Source organism: Clinocottus analis, unplaced genomic scaffold (genome assembly GCF_023055335.1).
Source record: "Clinocottus analis isolate CAN_PGR_092001 unplaced genomic scaffold, fCliAna1.0.p SCAF_7, whole genome shotgun sequence".
In the NCBI taxonomy this organism is placed as follows: domain Eukaryota; kingdom Metazoa; phylum Chordata; class Actinopteri; order Perciformes; family Cottidae; genus Clinocottus; species Clinocottus analis.
This window is the reverse complement of record NW_027176229.1, coordinates 12,517,051-12,533,577: the sequence shown is the minus strand read 5'-3', so window position 1 is coordinate 12,533,577 and position 16,527 is coordinate 12,517,051. Positions and strand designations below refer to the sequence as shown.

The 16,527-nt window shown below is 41.0% G+C and overlaps 3 protein-coding genes across 4 annotated transcripts in view; 1 reads left to right on the top strand and 2 right to left on the bottom strand.

Moving 5' to 3' along the window:
* The window catches only part of LOC137805194 (adhesion G protein-coupled receptor A2-like), a 14,662-nt gene extending 10,765 nt beyond the window's left edge, over positions 1–3,897 (bottom strand). Inside the window, exon 1 of the mRNA XM_068605000.1 lies at positions 3,644–3,897. Within this exon, the coding sequence (XP_068461101.1) occupies positions 3,644–3,897 (254 nt within the window). The remainder of the gene's footprint in view (positions 1–3,643) is intronic.
* A 4,614-nt stretch (positions 3,898–8,511) lies between these two features.
* LOC137779138 (coiled-coil domain-containing protein 42 homolog) lies at positions 8,512–11,156 on the top strand. Of its 2 annotated transcripts, none has more exons than XM_068566661.1 (6): positions 8,512–8,643; positions 9,559–9,648; positions 9,762–9,953; positions 10,368–10,589; positions 10,709–10,864; positions 10,945–11,156. In XM_068566661.1, exons 1-6 carry the CDS (start codon positions 8,539–8,541, stop codon positions 11,068–11,070), a joined length of 891 nt encoding a protein of 296 aa, XP_068422762.1. In that variant the 5' UTR covers positions 8,512–8,538; the 3' UTR covers positions 11,071–11,156. The 2 variants fall into 2 exon arrangements, with proteins under 2 accessions (XP_068422762.1, XP_068422763.1); XM_068566662.1 differs by having other exon boundaries at positions 8,632–8,755.
* A 1,856-nt stretch (positions 11,157–13,012) lies between these two features.
* Positions 13,013–16,527, bottom strand: part of pdlim2 (PDZ and LIM domain 2 (mystique)) — a 32,501-nt gene continuing 28,986 nt past the window's right edge. The window contains exons 8-10 of the mRNA XM_068605315.1: positions 15,552–15,700; positions 14,726–14,837; positions 13,013–14,355 (exon numbers count right to left, since the gene is read on the bottom strand). Coding sequence (XP_068461416.1) covers positions 14,163–14,355; positions 14,726–14,837; positions 15,552–15,700 — 454 coding nt within the window. The 3' untranslated portion in view covers positions 13,013–14,162. The remainder of the gene's footprint in view (positions 14,356–14,725; positions 14,838–15,551; positions 15,701–16,527) is intronic.

The window sequence follows — 16,527 nt, the reverse complement described above, 5'->3', positions numbered from 1 at the left end:
TTCAACCTCCAAACCATTCCAGTGGAAGATTCAACTTTGTTTTGTAGTAGATTAGAGCTGGGCCATCAATATGATAATTTATTGTCTATCAATAGAATCATATCGTCATTAAATCATATACTGTATTGCAATGTTGAATGCATATTGTACCGAAATATACATTTAGAATAACTAGCACAAATAAACAAACATTTCTCAGAAAATGTGATTATTTTGCAAGTATAAAAGTAGTATAAAAGTAAAGTATTTAATACCCACAAAATGTTAGACTATTTATTTATTCCATAAAACGTCCTATGACCTAAATCAAAAACATTCTTAGATAACACAATTCTAATGATTACATTTTTTGTTTGTAGTCAAATAACATTTATATGTACTAAATGAATAGTCTGACAATTTGCCATCTTAATGAGACTGAGATAAGAAGATTGATACATTTATCTATAACTATCCATCTTTTTTTATCAAAATCTAGACAAGAGGGCAAATAACTGCATTAACTATTGTTTTTAAGATTAAGCCTTTTTAACAACAACCTGCCCAATATCGTACATTTAAACTTTCACAACTGTTCATTTAGAACAGTGGCCCTTACTGATAAAAATATGACTGCAATAGTTGGAATATTTTTATCTTGAACATCAGACAACCAGCCAGCAACGTCCACATATTGAGATCAAGTGCAACTGTGGAGGAAGCAACTGTCTTGCATTGCAGCTGTTTTGGGAGAGGGGGCATCAGGCCAAGGACAGGCATGCTGACCCCACCCAACCCACCCTGAGCATCTGTGCCCACTCATTCAGGCTGGCACCCACTGAGCGGAAGCCATCAGTGACTGAAAATAATGTCAACAAAATACAGCAAGGGAGAAGTATGATTTTGACGTGGGTAAAAACCACAAGCTATGAAACACCAGCATGTTCACACATAGACTGCCACTGTACATTCTCTGTATGTGCCTGCTATCCATTAAACACAGCTGCCAGCACATAGCGCTGAGAAAGGAGTCATTGATCTGTGTATTTGGAGACTTAATGCCAAATGTTTATGATATATGTATGCATTTTTTTATCATCAAATTAAGAAAGGTTCCTCTTTCACACAGAAGACTAATAATAATAGACATGAAGAAATGCCTTGGAAGTAAAGCTATGCCGCTACCCTGCCTCCTCCTTTCCCTCTCACCCCAGTGTCGAAGATCTGTTAGTCAGGGGCTAGGGAGTTTTTATTCTCCAGGGGCACATCCCTCTGAACCGCCTGCCAAGCTTCTCCTCTCCCTCCTCCATCCTCTCTCTTGCTCTGCTCTTTTTCTTTGTTTCCCTCTTGGTTCTCTTTTCCCACTTCTTCAACTCCTCACGCTCAACTTTGTCCTTCACTTCAGCCTCCTTTCATCTTCCGTCATTTATTCCTGCTTGCCCCTCAACAATGACTCTTCTCGCTTTCACACTCTTATCTATTTTCCCCTCTCTACCCTTCCGCTCCTCTTCCTCTTCCAGTGATCCAGCTCCTTTGCAGCCGTGCATAATTAGGCCTAAACACGAGCCTGCGCAGGCTCACATCTGGAAGGAGTTTGGACATGGCAGTTTCCTACCAAGACGGCTAAATATTTAGGTTGAGAGTTACTGCGTGTGGATGAACTCATGATAGGGGGGGTGGGAAGGGAAGAGAAATGGGGAGCTGGAGATAAAGAAAGAGGGAAAGTGGGACAAGAAAAAGAAGAAAGCTGAGAATGCATTATGAAAATAGTGATAAGTTTATAGAAATGGTGCAGTGTATAATCCGACACACAGCAATGTAATCAGTGCAGCACAGGCATTGACGAGCTGAAAGAGGAGGTGATAGTATTGGAGCGACCGGTTGCTTCTTTACGGCTGGCAGGAACAACAAACAGCTAACTAATAGTTTTAATAAATAAAACCCTGTTGGGATTTCCCATGAGGTTGAGGGCCTCAGCTGGAATGTTCACAGGGGCCAGCTGTTGTGCATTACACGTAGCAGCCGGCCCCGGAAGCCCTGGGCCTGGTGTCCTCCGGCCCTTGCCTGCTCAGCATGGAGGAGAGCATTCCTCCAGGCTGCCTCAGGAGACAGAGCAGCGAGGGCTGGCTGTCAGGCCATGGGATGTGGGGAGGGACCGAGGTGGTGTAGGGCACGGGGAAGGCTCCCCTGCTGCACCTGGGATACTGTCCTCTGAACAGACTGAGGAATGTCAGGAATAACACGAATATCAACACAACTTCTCACATTTCACATCTGGAGCTAATGTCATCAGCAATGATGGGAGCATGGGCGCTTGAGGAACTCACCAAATCTTCAGGAAAATGTACTTTCCAGACACCAGAGTTCCCGGGAAAGGTAAAGGTAAAATGGCGGATTAGGGGCGGAATTGTGTATTCCTCGTTCCCCATAGCCTCGTAAAAAAGTGAATCACAATGCAAAACATCTGCACAAAAACAACTTAACCAAAATTAGTAGATGCAGGAATGGAAGATTATTTTCAATCACCTAGACCACTACCACCCTAGCCTCTTTTTTCCCCTACGGTTTCCAGCAATGTGTTCCCCAGATGTTTATTCTGCCTTTATTAAGGGAGAAACATAAGGCCCTATAAATGGACTGCTGGCTGGCTTTGGCTTTCCTGGGGCATAAATACCTTACTTTACCTCAAATGCTCGCTGCAGTAGGGCAGCTGAACATGCTTTTTATTTTTTACTGTGCCCATGTGCAGCTATAGCATTTCTCCCACTACATCATGAGTACAGAGACTTTAGAAAGTCTGAGCAGCTGTGAAGAAAGATAGCTTGGTAGTCCATCTGTCATGAAAGATAGCATGTTTTAGTCCATGATGTGGATTCATGTTTTGTCCAAACAGTCATTAAAAAGCATCACACTAAACTGGCCCAGAATCATTGCTGTTCAGTTTTTTCCTCCTCACCACAAGGCGATTGTGAGACAGGGTGTAACTGTATTAAAAGTAAGAGCCAACCCACCAGTAAAGTACAGATATAAAATATTCTGAATGTGTTTTTGTTTATTCTAGCTGTGTAAGGCCAAGTCAGCTGGACCATGTGCATAGGAGGTGGTGGTGGTGGAGGAGAGAGGGAGCTGAGATCTGCCTCAGAGTCAAATTTAAAGTGACAGAGTTGTGTCAAAGAGGCACGGCCGTATGATGGCTACAGTCAGCCTGCCCTCTCACTGATCTTCTTAATGTTTCACAGAGAGGTGACGCTCAGCCCTCCACCACAGAGTTAAACTAGCTCAAGATGTAAACTTCTGACCTAACAAGCCTTATTACTGCAGCAAGTCCTCAATACAGTTAAACCTAAGGTCATGGGTTCAGAGTCATGGGTGTGTGGGCCTGATCGAAGCACTGTACCTTGACTTTGCTATATTATGTGATTGCTGGCATACCAGAGGATATATATATATATATATATATATATATATATATATATATATATATATATATATATATATATATATATATATATATATATATATATATATGGATATATGGATATATGGATAGATAGATATAAACACACACATGATGTAAGGTCACCGTGATCTCACACTACAGTAATGTTTCAAGACACAACAGGCAACATTAGTTCAGTAAACATGTCAGACAGTTCCAACTCACAGAGTGACGGTCCGGTTAGGCATCAGGCCAGCATCCGGAGGTTCAGTCAGCTCCTCTTTGCTGCAGCTGACCCGTCTCCCAAACGCCTGGATGCCGTGCGTTTTGGACCTCTCGTCCGTACAGCTGCAGCCGCTGGTGGAGGCGAGCAACCCGGGACAAGCCTGGGAGAGCCTCGGCTCGGAGACGGACAGCAGGAGCAGCATCAGTACCAGACGCCCCGGCAGCAGAGGGATGCCGACGCCGGGCGTAAACATTGTCCTTCGGCTGGATCTCACCTCAGCTGCACCCCCGCCTCAAGTCATCCCATAGCTCCACCATGAAGCTTTCGGAGGTTGTAAGGAGGGCAAGTAGAAAATTAATGATCTTGGATGAGGTCTTGAATGAATGTTAAACTTAGAGACCCTCCGCTCAACAATGGACACGCGTCATCCGGTCATTTCAGAAATATTCAGCACCCTTGATTTTCCAAAGTCCCGTTATGTCATCGCAGCCCAGGCGCGCAACTTTCCATAAAGAAGGGTTGGAAGTTGTGTTATTACTTTGAGAGATTTACATCACGTTGGAAGTGCCCAGATTATTACTGTCTCCCACTCTTTAAATTAATCCAGCGGTTGAATGAGAGTCACAACTGTGCGGTCACCTCCAGATCATCTCCATGAAGAAGTAGAGGGAAAAAAGTACATCCTCAAACTTTTGCCAGTTGCACCGCTGCTTTTAAAAGCTCCCCTCAGTGTTTCCCCTGGAGCCCCGAAGTCCCCGTGTAGACTTCTCTTAAGCGCAATTTAAAATAAATTCAAAATGGGAAAACAAACTGTTCATTTAGACAAAAAAAGTGAGCTGGTCTGGATTGGCTTCTGTGTAATTCCCAAACCTAGCGGGTTCGCCTGCTTGTCTCTGTCACACTCAAACTCACTTAGTTACTACCCCAAGTGCGCCCATTCTGTCTGCGCTGCGGTCCCCGCGGTCCTAGCGCAGACAGCCGAAGAGCAAGAAAGAGAGAGAGAGAGAGAGAGAGAGAGAGAGAGAGAGAGAGAGAGAGAGAGAGAGAGAGAGAGAGAGAGAGAGAGAGAGAGATAGAGAGAGAGGGACAGAGAGAGAGAGAGAGAGAGAGAGAGAGAGAGACCCACCTGAATCACTCTACCTCAAACTTTATGACACAATTTTATGTTTTGTTTTTTGCCCAATTATAAACTGCACAAAACCAAACCAAAAAACTCATGTTTGTTGCAGACTTTTGCTGCTCCAAATCCCAAAGAGTAAAAATACAATTTTTTTTATAGATAATTATTACTTATTATCCTCATGATGTATCTCTGTAGGTTATTTTAAGAGAAAGACTGGCAGCGGCCTAAATTACGTAAATGCAACAACATGCAAACCCTGAAAAGTCATAAAGAGGAAGAGTTTTGGAGCAAAGAAATTTACTATGGATTTTTTGTTGTGAAATATTGTGAGAGTTTATAGCATTTACATTGTTTCAATGCTGTATAGCTGTTTGGTTGCTGATTGATTTAAATTGTAGATCTTGACTTGCGCCTTCAATGGGTGAGCAAACCTGAGTTATGAATGAATGCTGAGGGTCTCTTGTGCATTGTGTGTTTCAACAGATCAAGGGCTTTTTCTTCAATCAGCGGAAAAGAGGGGAAGTAAAGACTTATAGATACCCTACACTCGTTTCTATATTGTTAGCGCAGGACGAGTTACAGCAGAGAACAGTTGATCTTGAATATAATATGAGACTTCGCTGTCACTGATCATAATGTAGATGGGAACATTATGATTTAAAAAAAAATCTTAATGAGTTATAGTGTCGTATTGTTCCTGCCCAGAAGCAGTTGATTCAAAGTCAACTGAAAGTGCTCTGCTTACAATGTGTTGTTTATATTGTCAAAGGAGGTATAATATACAGGAGGAAGAAGATCTACTGTGTGTTGACACTTCTAAGTGTAGCAATAATCAGAGAAAAATCATTTCAAGTACTGAAATATGTTGTTGAAAGAATATATCTTTTTTAAATAGGACTTTTTCCCCACTGAAAGAATCCTGCTCAGTCCAAAAAATACAGAGGATCATATAAACATCCTCAAGGTCTCCTTTTCACATTCTTGCCTGTGTGTATGGAAAGTTCCCAAAGTATAGCACCCGACCCCATGGATTACTGTTTTAAAAATACTTTTTGATATACGAGAGGCCCAGGAGGACGGAGGTTGTAGCGATTCAAATCTGGAGAGCATTTCATAATATGTGAAGGTGAACCAGGAAAGCTTTTGAAAAGGGACTTTATGCAATTGGGCTTGACATGTGTTCACTGACATATCCCAACTGCAGGCACCTCAGCCATGCGAGCATGCTCGGCAGTATAATGGTCCACTGTGCTCTGCCCCGCACTGCGGACCCCAGGTTTGTTATTCCTGTATCTGATACTGTACACTGGAGCAGGCTCAGAGAGTCAGTATGATTATTGAAAGAAAGCACAAGTAGTGGATGGGCGCCTGCTCAGCAACGAAACAGAGGGCTGTTTATCCAAGCTGTTAAATAAGGCTTCAAGTACAACACCCCCCTCCAACTCCACAAAGCCCAAATCTCTCTCATCTGGAGAGCACAGTTTCCATTTAAAATGTCACGTCCCGAACTGCACATTACATCAAATTGTACTTAATGGCATCCAGACAAACTTTAATGTCGTTCCAACATTTTCTCTCCATGCACCCCGGAGCCCCCACTCGCTCCTTATAGCCAAGCATGCAATCTCTCCTTCTCCCTGTTCCACATCTGGACTGCATTCCAGGTGGGGAGTTGAGAAAGGGGAGAACGTGAGGAAGGAAAGGTGGAACGCAGAGAGGCTCAAAAAGTAGGACTGACAACATTTCTTTGGGGAAATCATTGCTGGAAGTTACGCAAGGTCTTGGGATGTATGACGACAGACGAAACGTTTGCCGTTTGATGATTCCTCTTGGGAATGATCTTGTTGTCCTCCAAATCACACATTACAGCATACATCTAAAAGCAACATGGCAATCAGAGATGTGATCCAGTCAAAAAGACTGCTGAGATTGAGGCTGAACTCCAGCTAGTGTTTCTATCAGTAGATAAACAAAAGAAAACTTCCAGCCAGGAAGCAAACACGGGTCCTCTGTTAGGCACTCATCTATTTGTGAGTCTTTCTCGACATCTAGTGGTGCGATCAGCAGTACACACAAGCCGCAGTCTGAGACGCTCCGTCAGTCTACCAGTCAGTCCTGCGGTGAATGGTTCGAATTAAGGATTTATTGGGACATTAAACCTACTTCTTCCACAGTTTACGAGGTTATCAAACCATAATGTGGTGCCATATTTCCCTGTACTAAATACCTTTGTCGCCCATTAAGAATTATTATCAGCAAGTAATAGCAGGAGTGGCAACCCTAATGCCAGTAACATTTAATCCAGAATATATATTGCAGCATTGGCTCTATGACGATATTTTTATAGTCAAGTAGATTTTATTGACAGAGCCCAATGTCACAATTTGCATTTGCCTCAAGGGCTTTGCAATTTGTACAGCATACGACACCCTCCAACCTCATATCTTGATGATAGTGATAGTAGATGAAAAGTCTGAAGGTCACCAAATATACTTTAATTCATCATCATTCATAATGTGTGAAATGTTTGTCTGGACCATCGTATTGAAACGGCCAACAGATGGATTCCCATGCATAGAGCCACACTGCTAGCATGGTGAAAGGCTGAGGCCATATGTGTCCTTATCTGTATTTCACATGAAAAATGCAAACATTGGATGGAATTAGAAAGAATAGAATAGATATATGTGTAAATTGTTCTTTCATTTATCTTTATTTGGTTAAAAGATGTCCCAGCTAGAATTTTTAAGAATAGTTTTGAAATATGTACAGTATATTTAACACATGTTGTGTTTGGAAATTAAAAAATATTATGCTTTCAGTTGATTTTAGCCATGAAGCTTTATTAGCTGCTCTGGAGCTTTTCATTGTGTTCATTAACTGCTTCTTTCAATGTTGAGCACAAACTTTAAACCTTATGATATAAGATCAGTTCTCAAGTCTTTTATTCAGGACTTGTACTAACCATTTGTCCAGATCATACTATATATTCATTTATAATAGAATGATATGGCATTAAGATGGGATTTCTGCCTCAAAGCACCAGATAAATACAGTTATTATCAAGCTCAGTGTGTTGCAAGGAAACACATTTTAAAGCCTCTGATAACTTACAACTAAGAAGCAGGTGGCACTTAAAACCCCTTAACATTCAGTTTCCTAGTTGTATTTCCTCTCCTATAGATTTAAGATTGTGAAAATCCTTTAATTCCAAAAAAGTAAATACTTTATATCTTGTATCATTTTTTTCCAATCCATCATTGAAGATGTATTAACACAAAGTAAAAATGCATAACTCCGAATGTGAATATTTTGGATGGGTTCTGCATCATTCGATACGTATTTCTAAACATGCCTGTCAGACTCATGGAAACTTTAGGACAGGGACTGGGATTTACGAAGCATACCATGTTTTGCCACATCCCATGGTTTGATTAAGTATATTTGTCCATCTCTTCCCACTTCTAGTGTCTCATCAGACTCAAATACATCTTTCCGTAAATTAAGTCCAAATCATTGATCAAAATAGTTTGCTTTGGGTTTGTATCGCTGCAGTGTACCAGCCGACTAAAGTTACAGTGAATATGAACCCAGACAAGCCGCCGTTTGGATTCCTGTGTTATGTGGGACTTGAAGCACAAAGCAGAAATAATGGATATTTCTTCCACGTGCTCGACGGCGGGAACTAACGGCTTACTTGATAGGTTTCCCTGGAGATAAGCCACACCTCCTCTCTGGCGGGTCAAATGCAAAAGAACACAAACAACCGTCATGGCAGGAGGACTTTGCAGTGACCGCAACCTTGTCCTGTTTGATTTGCAAAAGAAACGCCAGGAAGAGGAAGAGCTTGGAACAGAGATCAAGGGGCTCAGTCAGGTTACTCTACGTTACTTATCCAGTAGCTAGTCCAGTGTGGCTAGCGCAGTCTTCATGTAATCATTGTGCAAGTTTCAGGAACATGTGGGGACCGTTTCAGAGTTTACAATGGGTGTGTATGGCACAGAATGTTCAGAGCTAGACTTGAGCACCAACTGCCGGACTGAGATGGAGCAACTGAAACTTGTAAAAAAGAAAATCTTATTTTGACCTTAGTCCCACAATTTTTACTCTTCATACACCATTGCTGGATAAAACGTAGGAAATCTTGTGCTCATTATACAAATGCATCGTGGAATCCAACAGACTTATGCTTTTGCTTTAAGCCGAGAAGTGACATGAAGGCCAACCAACTGCTCCATTGAACTCCATTGAAATTAGACCACAAATTTTCTCTCATTAAGCAAACAGGACCACTTTCTGAACTGACCCGAAGCTCTCATTTCGACACCCCACAAACATTTAAGGATATTTACAAAAGTCTTATGACTCCCGTTCATATAGTTTAAGTTTATTTCCTTAAATCCACAGCCCAGTCTGCTGACTCTCACCTTAGTCCTCGATCTATGTCCGCACTTTAAAAAAGTGTATCTACCCTGAGAGGACTGTACCACTTTCTAAAACTGATATATAGTTATAATATTTTCCACGATCACTGTGTTAATTCTTTTTACAAACTTTAGTTCTGATCACAACTAATTGCAGGATTTTAATGGTTTTAAAAGGTATGTGTTTGGGTCTACGTGTCTATATTTAGCTACTAATGTAATGTTTAGCGCTAATGTTACTTCTCGAGATGTAACTTTCTGTCGTATTAATACAGAATGCTACATCGTGAGAAGTGACTTTAGTTGACTCAGCATGCATCATACATATTCCTAAGTAATTTTTGCTTGCTGCGTGTGTTTTATGCAGATATTTGCAAGTTTGCAACAGCGCTCAGAAGAATTCCAAGTGAAGATAAAGAAACAGAGAATTGAACATTTTAGCAATATGTTTCTGAAGGTACAGTAGAGGATCATTTCACACATGACTGTGCGTAATGTTATTGGATTTCAGTTTCATGGCTGTAACTGCACATAAATGGCTAAACTAAGGCCCTCTCTCCTTCCCTGTAGGAACAAGAAACTGATCAAGCTGCTGAGAAAGCACAGAAGGAGAGGAAAGAGGTGCTTTGTTTGGATGCAAAGCTAGAGAGTTTAAAGCTGGAGCATGCCAAGGTGATGGGGAGGAAACAGACGAAGCAGCGTCAGATCCAAAGACACAGTGCATATCAGGACTTACTGGAGCGGACGGTCAGGATGACTAAGGTACTGCAAGGACTTTTTTACACGCAGAGAAACTAAATCTAAATTGGTTATTAATAGTAAGATTTGTTTACTTAAACATAGGTTCACAGAATTTTAACATGAGACCACTATGAAATAAGTTATATTTTAAAATGGGACAGTAAATCTTAAACAGATGCAGCTAATATTGAAATTTTTTAAATTTAGTTAGAAGTGGCACAATAATGTTTAGTCATGGTGAAAATGAAATCTTGATGATCTTGTCTCTCGATGAGGGCCTGAACAGTTGTCATAAACACTTTATAACACCCCGGCCTGGTCTCTTATAGGCAAATGTCTTATTTCTGAAAAGTGCGTTTCTAAGCTGTTTGCACACGTTGTCATGGACTCCTTATGTTTTTTTTTCTACACCTTTAATGATTGTGTGTTTCACAGTTTAATGATGTGCAGGACCTCACAGATCACATAGAGAATCTTCTTTACTTTCAAGACCATTTCTGTGAGAGAGAAGATAAGGCCCATGAGCATGTCGACCAGCTGAAAAAGTCCCTGCTGACACTGCAGGACAATCATCATTTGCAGCAGCTGCAGGACAACTACCAGCTGTCCAAGCTCCAGGCCAAGATGGAGAAGACGCGCTGTGAAACTGTATCACTGGTATCAGACATTATGACCCTAGTTACAAGTCTGGCATCAGAGCTAACATCAAATCAAATGTTGCCTAAATATACAGCTATCATCTTGTGTGAAATTCAGCTGTCCCCGTCTTCACACAGGAAAGGAAGTGGAACCTCATTGAGGAAACGGCAGCAAAAAAAACACTCTTCCTGGGCAAGATTAAGATAGCAACTTTTAACCTATATGAGATGGCAAATGAAATAGAAGCAGACAAACCTGTGGATATGAATGAGACATATAAACAGCTTGATAAGGTTTGTACTCTGTTTTCGGTCTTTCTGCTGTTCATCACTGCTGTCAAACAACTTATGGTTTTCTATTGTTCCCTCTTCAGGTCAAGATGTTCATTCAGACCTATGGCGGCCTAGTAAAACAACATGCAACCGCCACACAGAAACTCGACGAACAAGAAAAAGAGAAGACAAAGCACATCGCAAAAAGCGCACCATTGAATAATTAGCGTTGAATAATTTTGTAATTGTTCTAATGTAAAACTAAACCTGAACTTGAAAAAAAATAAACTTAATAAACTTAAGCAATCAACAACTTGTGTACATTTAGCTCCTTTGTTATTAGCATGGCTTGATAACATTAAATGTTTCTGATAGTGGTAACTTTACATTTGAGGTTCAATTAGTTTAAACTTGAAAAATACTAGTCGACATAGATCATTTATATGATTGTTCACATGACAAAATGTTGTTCACATGATAAAGTGATCATTCTGAAAACAAGGTCTTATACTGCCACTCTATGGCCATTGAAGGACACAGCAACTGGTCCACCCAATGAATCAGTCTTTGTGGATTCTTACTTAGCTGATCTGATCTGGTTTCAGTTCAAAGTTAATTGGTATTGACTCAAAACAGGTCCTGGTCTTCCTGCCTTTTTAGCCTTCTTGCTATTGCCCTTGTTCTTTAAGGACTTGTGTACTGTAGCCTCTCCACCAGGCTAGGGCTAAAATAGCAGCTTTGGTCTTCAACTCCACGTCCCTCATCTCCTCCCTTCTCTTCTCATCTGCTAGCCGACGCTTCTCCTGGATCTGGTGGTGGTCCTCCTTCTTGGACTGAGACAGGTGATGGTGACAGTTATGGTGTCGAGAAGCAAAAGGATGTGAACGAGTGAGGTGGTGGGAGATAGAATAAGTAGTGGATGTAAAAATATTGGTACAAAAAGTAAAGTTAAGCATAGGTTTATAAGCCTACTTGGTCATAGATATTGAGAGTATGCTCTATTGCCTTGCTATAAATAGGTCATCCGATATAGACTAAAGGCATCGGTGTTGGATTTTGAAACAGTGACAGCCTGAAGGCGATGTGTGAAAGGACTCACTCCTGCTACACAAAGTGCATTCTCCATGAGGACTTTGGCAAAATGGATTATGATCGCGTCACGTACTATATATCCGCAGCAGATGATAACTGGAAAAATCCATGTAACACATTTAGGCATATTAAAATAAATTCAGTTGACTGCATGTTTACATCAACTAATAAATTGAAATATAATTTCTACCATCTTTTTATGTAAACATGAATTGTATTCGTCAATAACAACATTTTACAGCCTTTATAGGTTTAGAAGCACTTTTAAAACTGGATCAATGCTGCCCTCTCTTGTTAGAGTGAATTGTATGAATATGGTTTAAAGTAATCTTTGTACAGCATGACTCTAGTTGAACTGCTGTTTGTTAACATCCCATATCTAGAGTTCCTAAAACACAATCCCAAGTTATAACTCCCCCTGCTTATGCATTACATAACTGCACACCAACTGTCAGATGCTGGTGACTTGTCAAACCTGTCTTCTGGGAAATGCACCCCTTTCGTTAATGCTGTAAATGTACAGCAGCAGTCATTCATATGGTTACTAAGGATTTAGGTAACAGTCTGAATTACAAATCAGCTCATCAAAACAAGAAAGTTGGAATCTGAACAGGAAGCAGATTGATGAACAACATTGTGTAAAACTCCCGCACAGCAAAAAGAAATTTGGGTCTTTTTCTGGTATCCATTTACCTTGCTGGCTGCTGACGTGACAATGTTTAGTTTGTTATATTAAAAAATGGCATAGGTGTAAGTTGTGCTCAATGTTACACTGACACTTGTCCGTCTGTTCTGGAAATATATCGGCAAAATACGGAGGAATAATGATATGTCCTGTAATTTTTAACTCATTCAGGTATTAATTTGCATGCAGTTTTTAAAAAACCCTCAAATAAGGTCATATCTTATTACACACAGGAAGACAGATGGTTAACTATTTATCGTCATACATTGTAAGTGGGACAGTGTCACAGCAGACAGTTTCACTGCAGGAAAAGCTGTAACTAAAAACGTTGATAATGGCTGCACCCCATCTCCAGGGCCCTGAGATCATTAATGTAATTAGTTACACCGGCAACCAAAGTCAGCTTTGCCAAAAGGCCTATTCAATGTAAAAGTCAAATATTTGACATACTTGTATGGCAGAAGGGACAAAAAACTATTCTGGTTTACAGTCAATAAAAATACATGAAGACATCACTAAAAAGTAAAGAGCCACTAAATATCGAGGAAGACGTGTACGCTTAAGATTCCAACACAGTTATTACCATTGAAGAAGCTTTAGGTTGTGCGATTTTATTAAGTGCCACAAGTAATGCGAACATTATAGTTTCTCAGAGTATTGCTGGACAGGTGTAGTATCAATTATTTTCACACTAAATGTCCTGTGCATACATTATGCATTTTAAATGGTCTATATTATAGAATACAGTTCAATCACAAAGCATCAAAAATATTTGTATATATTCAATTCATCTAAAGTCCCTCATAAGCAACAAAACGAGTCAGCAAATGTGTTTTTACATTCTTTCCATTATATATTCTGCTTACAAAAAAAATAGAAAAACTCAAGGGCTTTTGGCCTGACTCTAGCGCAAAATTCACAAACTCCTTTGCATCGGTAATAACTTGGACCATCCTCTTCTCTCGCTCCAACTCTCTCTCATGCACACAGTCACACACACTCACAGATGCAGGGAAATCATGCAGAAGTCACCACACTTCTGCATGTGAAAGCATGCATCCATAAACACCCACACTGCACTGTTTGTGTACAGTACATTTTGAAAATGGCATGCAGTGTAGGTGAAATTTTGGTCCCTTTGCGTCAGCAGGTGAGTCAACTGATGATCCAGATCCTCAGAGAGCCAGTCCTGTTCAGTTTGTCTAAAGCGTTGGTGTTATGTAAATCTGGTCTTAGCACAATGGGATGTAGCTCGAGTCCATGGCAGCTGTGCATCATTAGAGGTAATAATCTAAAGAGACCGTGGAGGACGGGTCATATGAAAAACGAAAGCCCCAATGCTCATAAGAAAGATAACAAAGTTAATCATAATATTGCAAAGTATGGTTAAATGTGATCAGAAAAGAACATCCTCTGCCATTTCGTAGACCAGTGTCCACCTCCACGCCCCATTCCAAGGTCTATAATGGAGTCACATGGTGTGGAGCGTCAGAAGGACAAGCGGCACTCTACGTCCGGAGTGGGGCAGGTGTAGAATGGCACTCATTGGCGCGGGGACACGGTGGCTTGAGGGGAAGTTCCTAGGCCTTGGTACCTCTGTTTGGCATGCTTCTCACAGTACATCACATCACCGACGCTAAAGTGGCCTCTCATCTTGAGGTTAAGACCGCAATCTGTGCAAGTGTAGCACTCGGAATGGCGGAAGCGGTCATCTGCGATGCGCACGGCCAGTGTGCTGTGGAGAGTTGAAACACAGGACGATCAGACATGGTTTGATTTGTGACAGGATCACACCGTAGTAACAACATTCGCATGTTCAACTGGCAAAACATTTGATCATAGAAAAGTGGCAATATGGTCATACCATTTTTACAACGCAGTTTCACCTTTCTCAAACAATTGACACTATTTGAACTTAACTTACATTTTTATCACGACACTAAGATTTAAACAAAATTCTTTAGAAAGAAACTTTCCACTTGCTTTACTTACTAATAAACTCAATTATAAACACAACAAAACTCTCTACTCTCCATGTGGAACATACTTTACTGCAGGGCAAATTATTTTAATATCTCACATTCAGTTTACGCCAGTGAACTTACACAATGCTGGTGCCGCATTTCTCACAGGTGTGGTTTTTCTTGACTCCTCCCACTGATGTGCTTTGTTTGGGGACGTTAGGCGAAAGTTTCCCTGGGAACTGCAGGGCTGCCTCTGGAGTCAAAAACACATGAACAGAGCTGCTAAGAGGGATGTTGTGACAGGCCTACATCTCTGTTCATCACATCAACACGGTGTTGGCCTTCACTGCTCCTCTGTCAGTGCAGCTTGTTTGGGTTTCCTAAATGTCATCACCAGCTTGTCACCAGCTCGTCACCCATGGGACACACTACATGAAATGTGTTTCCACACTTTGGCCAATTATCACGTCAAGAAAGAATGTTAGTGCCATCTCGATGCATTTTGTCCCACCATCTTAAGCGGAGCGGTGGGAAAAAGACAACTGATGCATTCCAGGATATGCTGTACACAATTTAAACTGCACACTGGAGAGCTTTTGTCTATATCCTGCACAAGTGACAGCCATATGCCACCAAATCAACTGTGAGCGATGTCATTCTACATTGCATTGACAGAACTGAATTCTGAGCAGCCCGTGCAATGGGGTTAAGATAAATGTTTAAATAAAGCAATCCTGTCAAGCTCCCAGATTCAAACACATACATGTGCTTGTTATCTTCAGCAGGTGTGAACTGAACACAACATTATTTAACTTAATCACATATTTTGCAGAATAGAAATGACAGATTATTTTAAATTCACAGAATAAGCATGAGAATAGTTGTGCAACCATTGAGTATTGCAAGCTAATTAGACAGCAAATCTCTTATTTGTGCACATTTGTTTGTAATGTCAAGTGAGTCTAACCTTTCTCATCTGCCTCCAGGACCTCTTGCAGCATTTTAAAGGTGTTGGACTGACGAGGCGCCGTGCGGGACTCCTTATTCTCCTGAATCATCTTGTACACCTCTGACTCCCTGTCAAACTTCTGCATGGTAAAGTCCGAGCTTGAACTGCTGTAAAAAAAAAAGGACGAAATATGAACTTAAATCATTGTCTGTCAGTTATCACATTCACGAAAATCATACCTTGACATCTTGGTGACGTGTTCAGCAGAAAATGTACGTTTATGAAATACTTGGAAGTCTGGTTTCACTGAATCTAGAGGAAATGAAGGAAGAGCCAGCAGCTGGCTTTGACCTCCGCGCATCAAGGAGATTGCACACCACAGGCAAGAGGCCAAACAGTGTCCAATCACACATCATTCCCCCAAACAGGACCCCATCGCATCCCCTTACAAGGCACTGTTCCCTATGTAGACCGTGCAAAATCTTTTTAGCAACTATCAGTGTAAATTGGGATCCCAAGTGGAGGGAGAGGCTCCACTTGGGATTAAATACTGACAATTCATTAAGAAATTTGAAAGAATAAAAGTGGCTTTCTGCACGAGCAAATTATGTATTCCTGTTCTGGTGGAAAAGCAGAACCTATCATATGTTCTGATATTATTGTAGATAGATATTATTGTTTTCACAGCTTCAATCGCTGCTGAAGAAATCCTGGTGAGCGTTTGCTGTCAGTAGGAACCGGTTGGCCCGGTACACCAGCCGAGCCAGGTGTGGTTGGATGCCTGCCTTCCACCTGGAGCCAACTTGTTAGCCAGTCAGTCAACTTAACCTGACCGACTGTCCTTCCCGTTGTCACAACACATCTGCCCAAACATTTACTCTTAATTAACACCTATAAATGAATAAATATAGCTTTAGTTTTGGCTATACAAGCTTTAGTTTGGTCAAACACGGTAGGAATAGTAATGCTTTTTTACACAATCACTACCTAACCC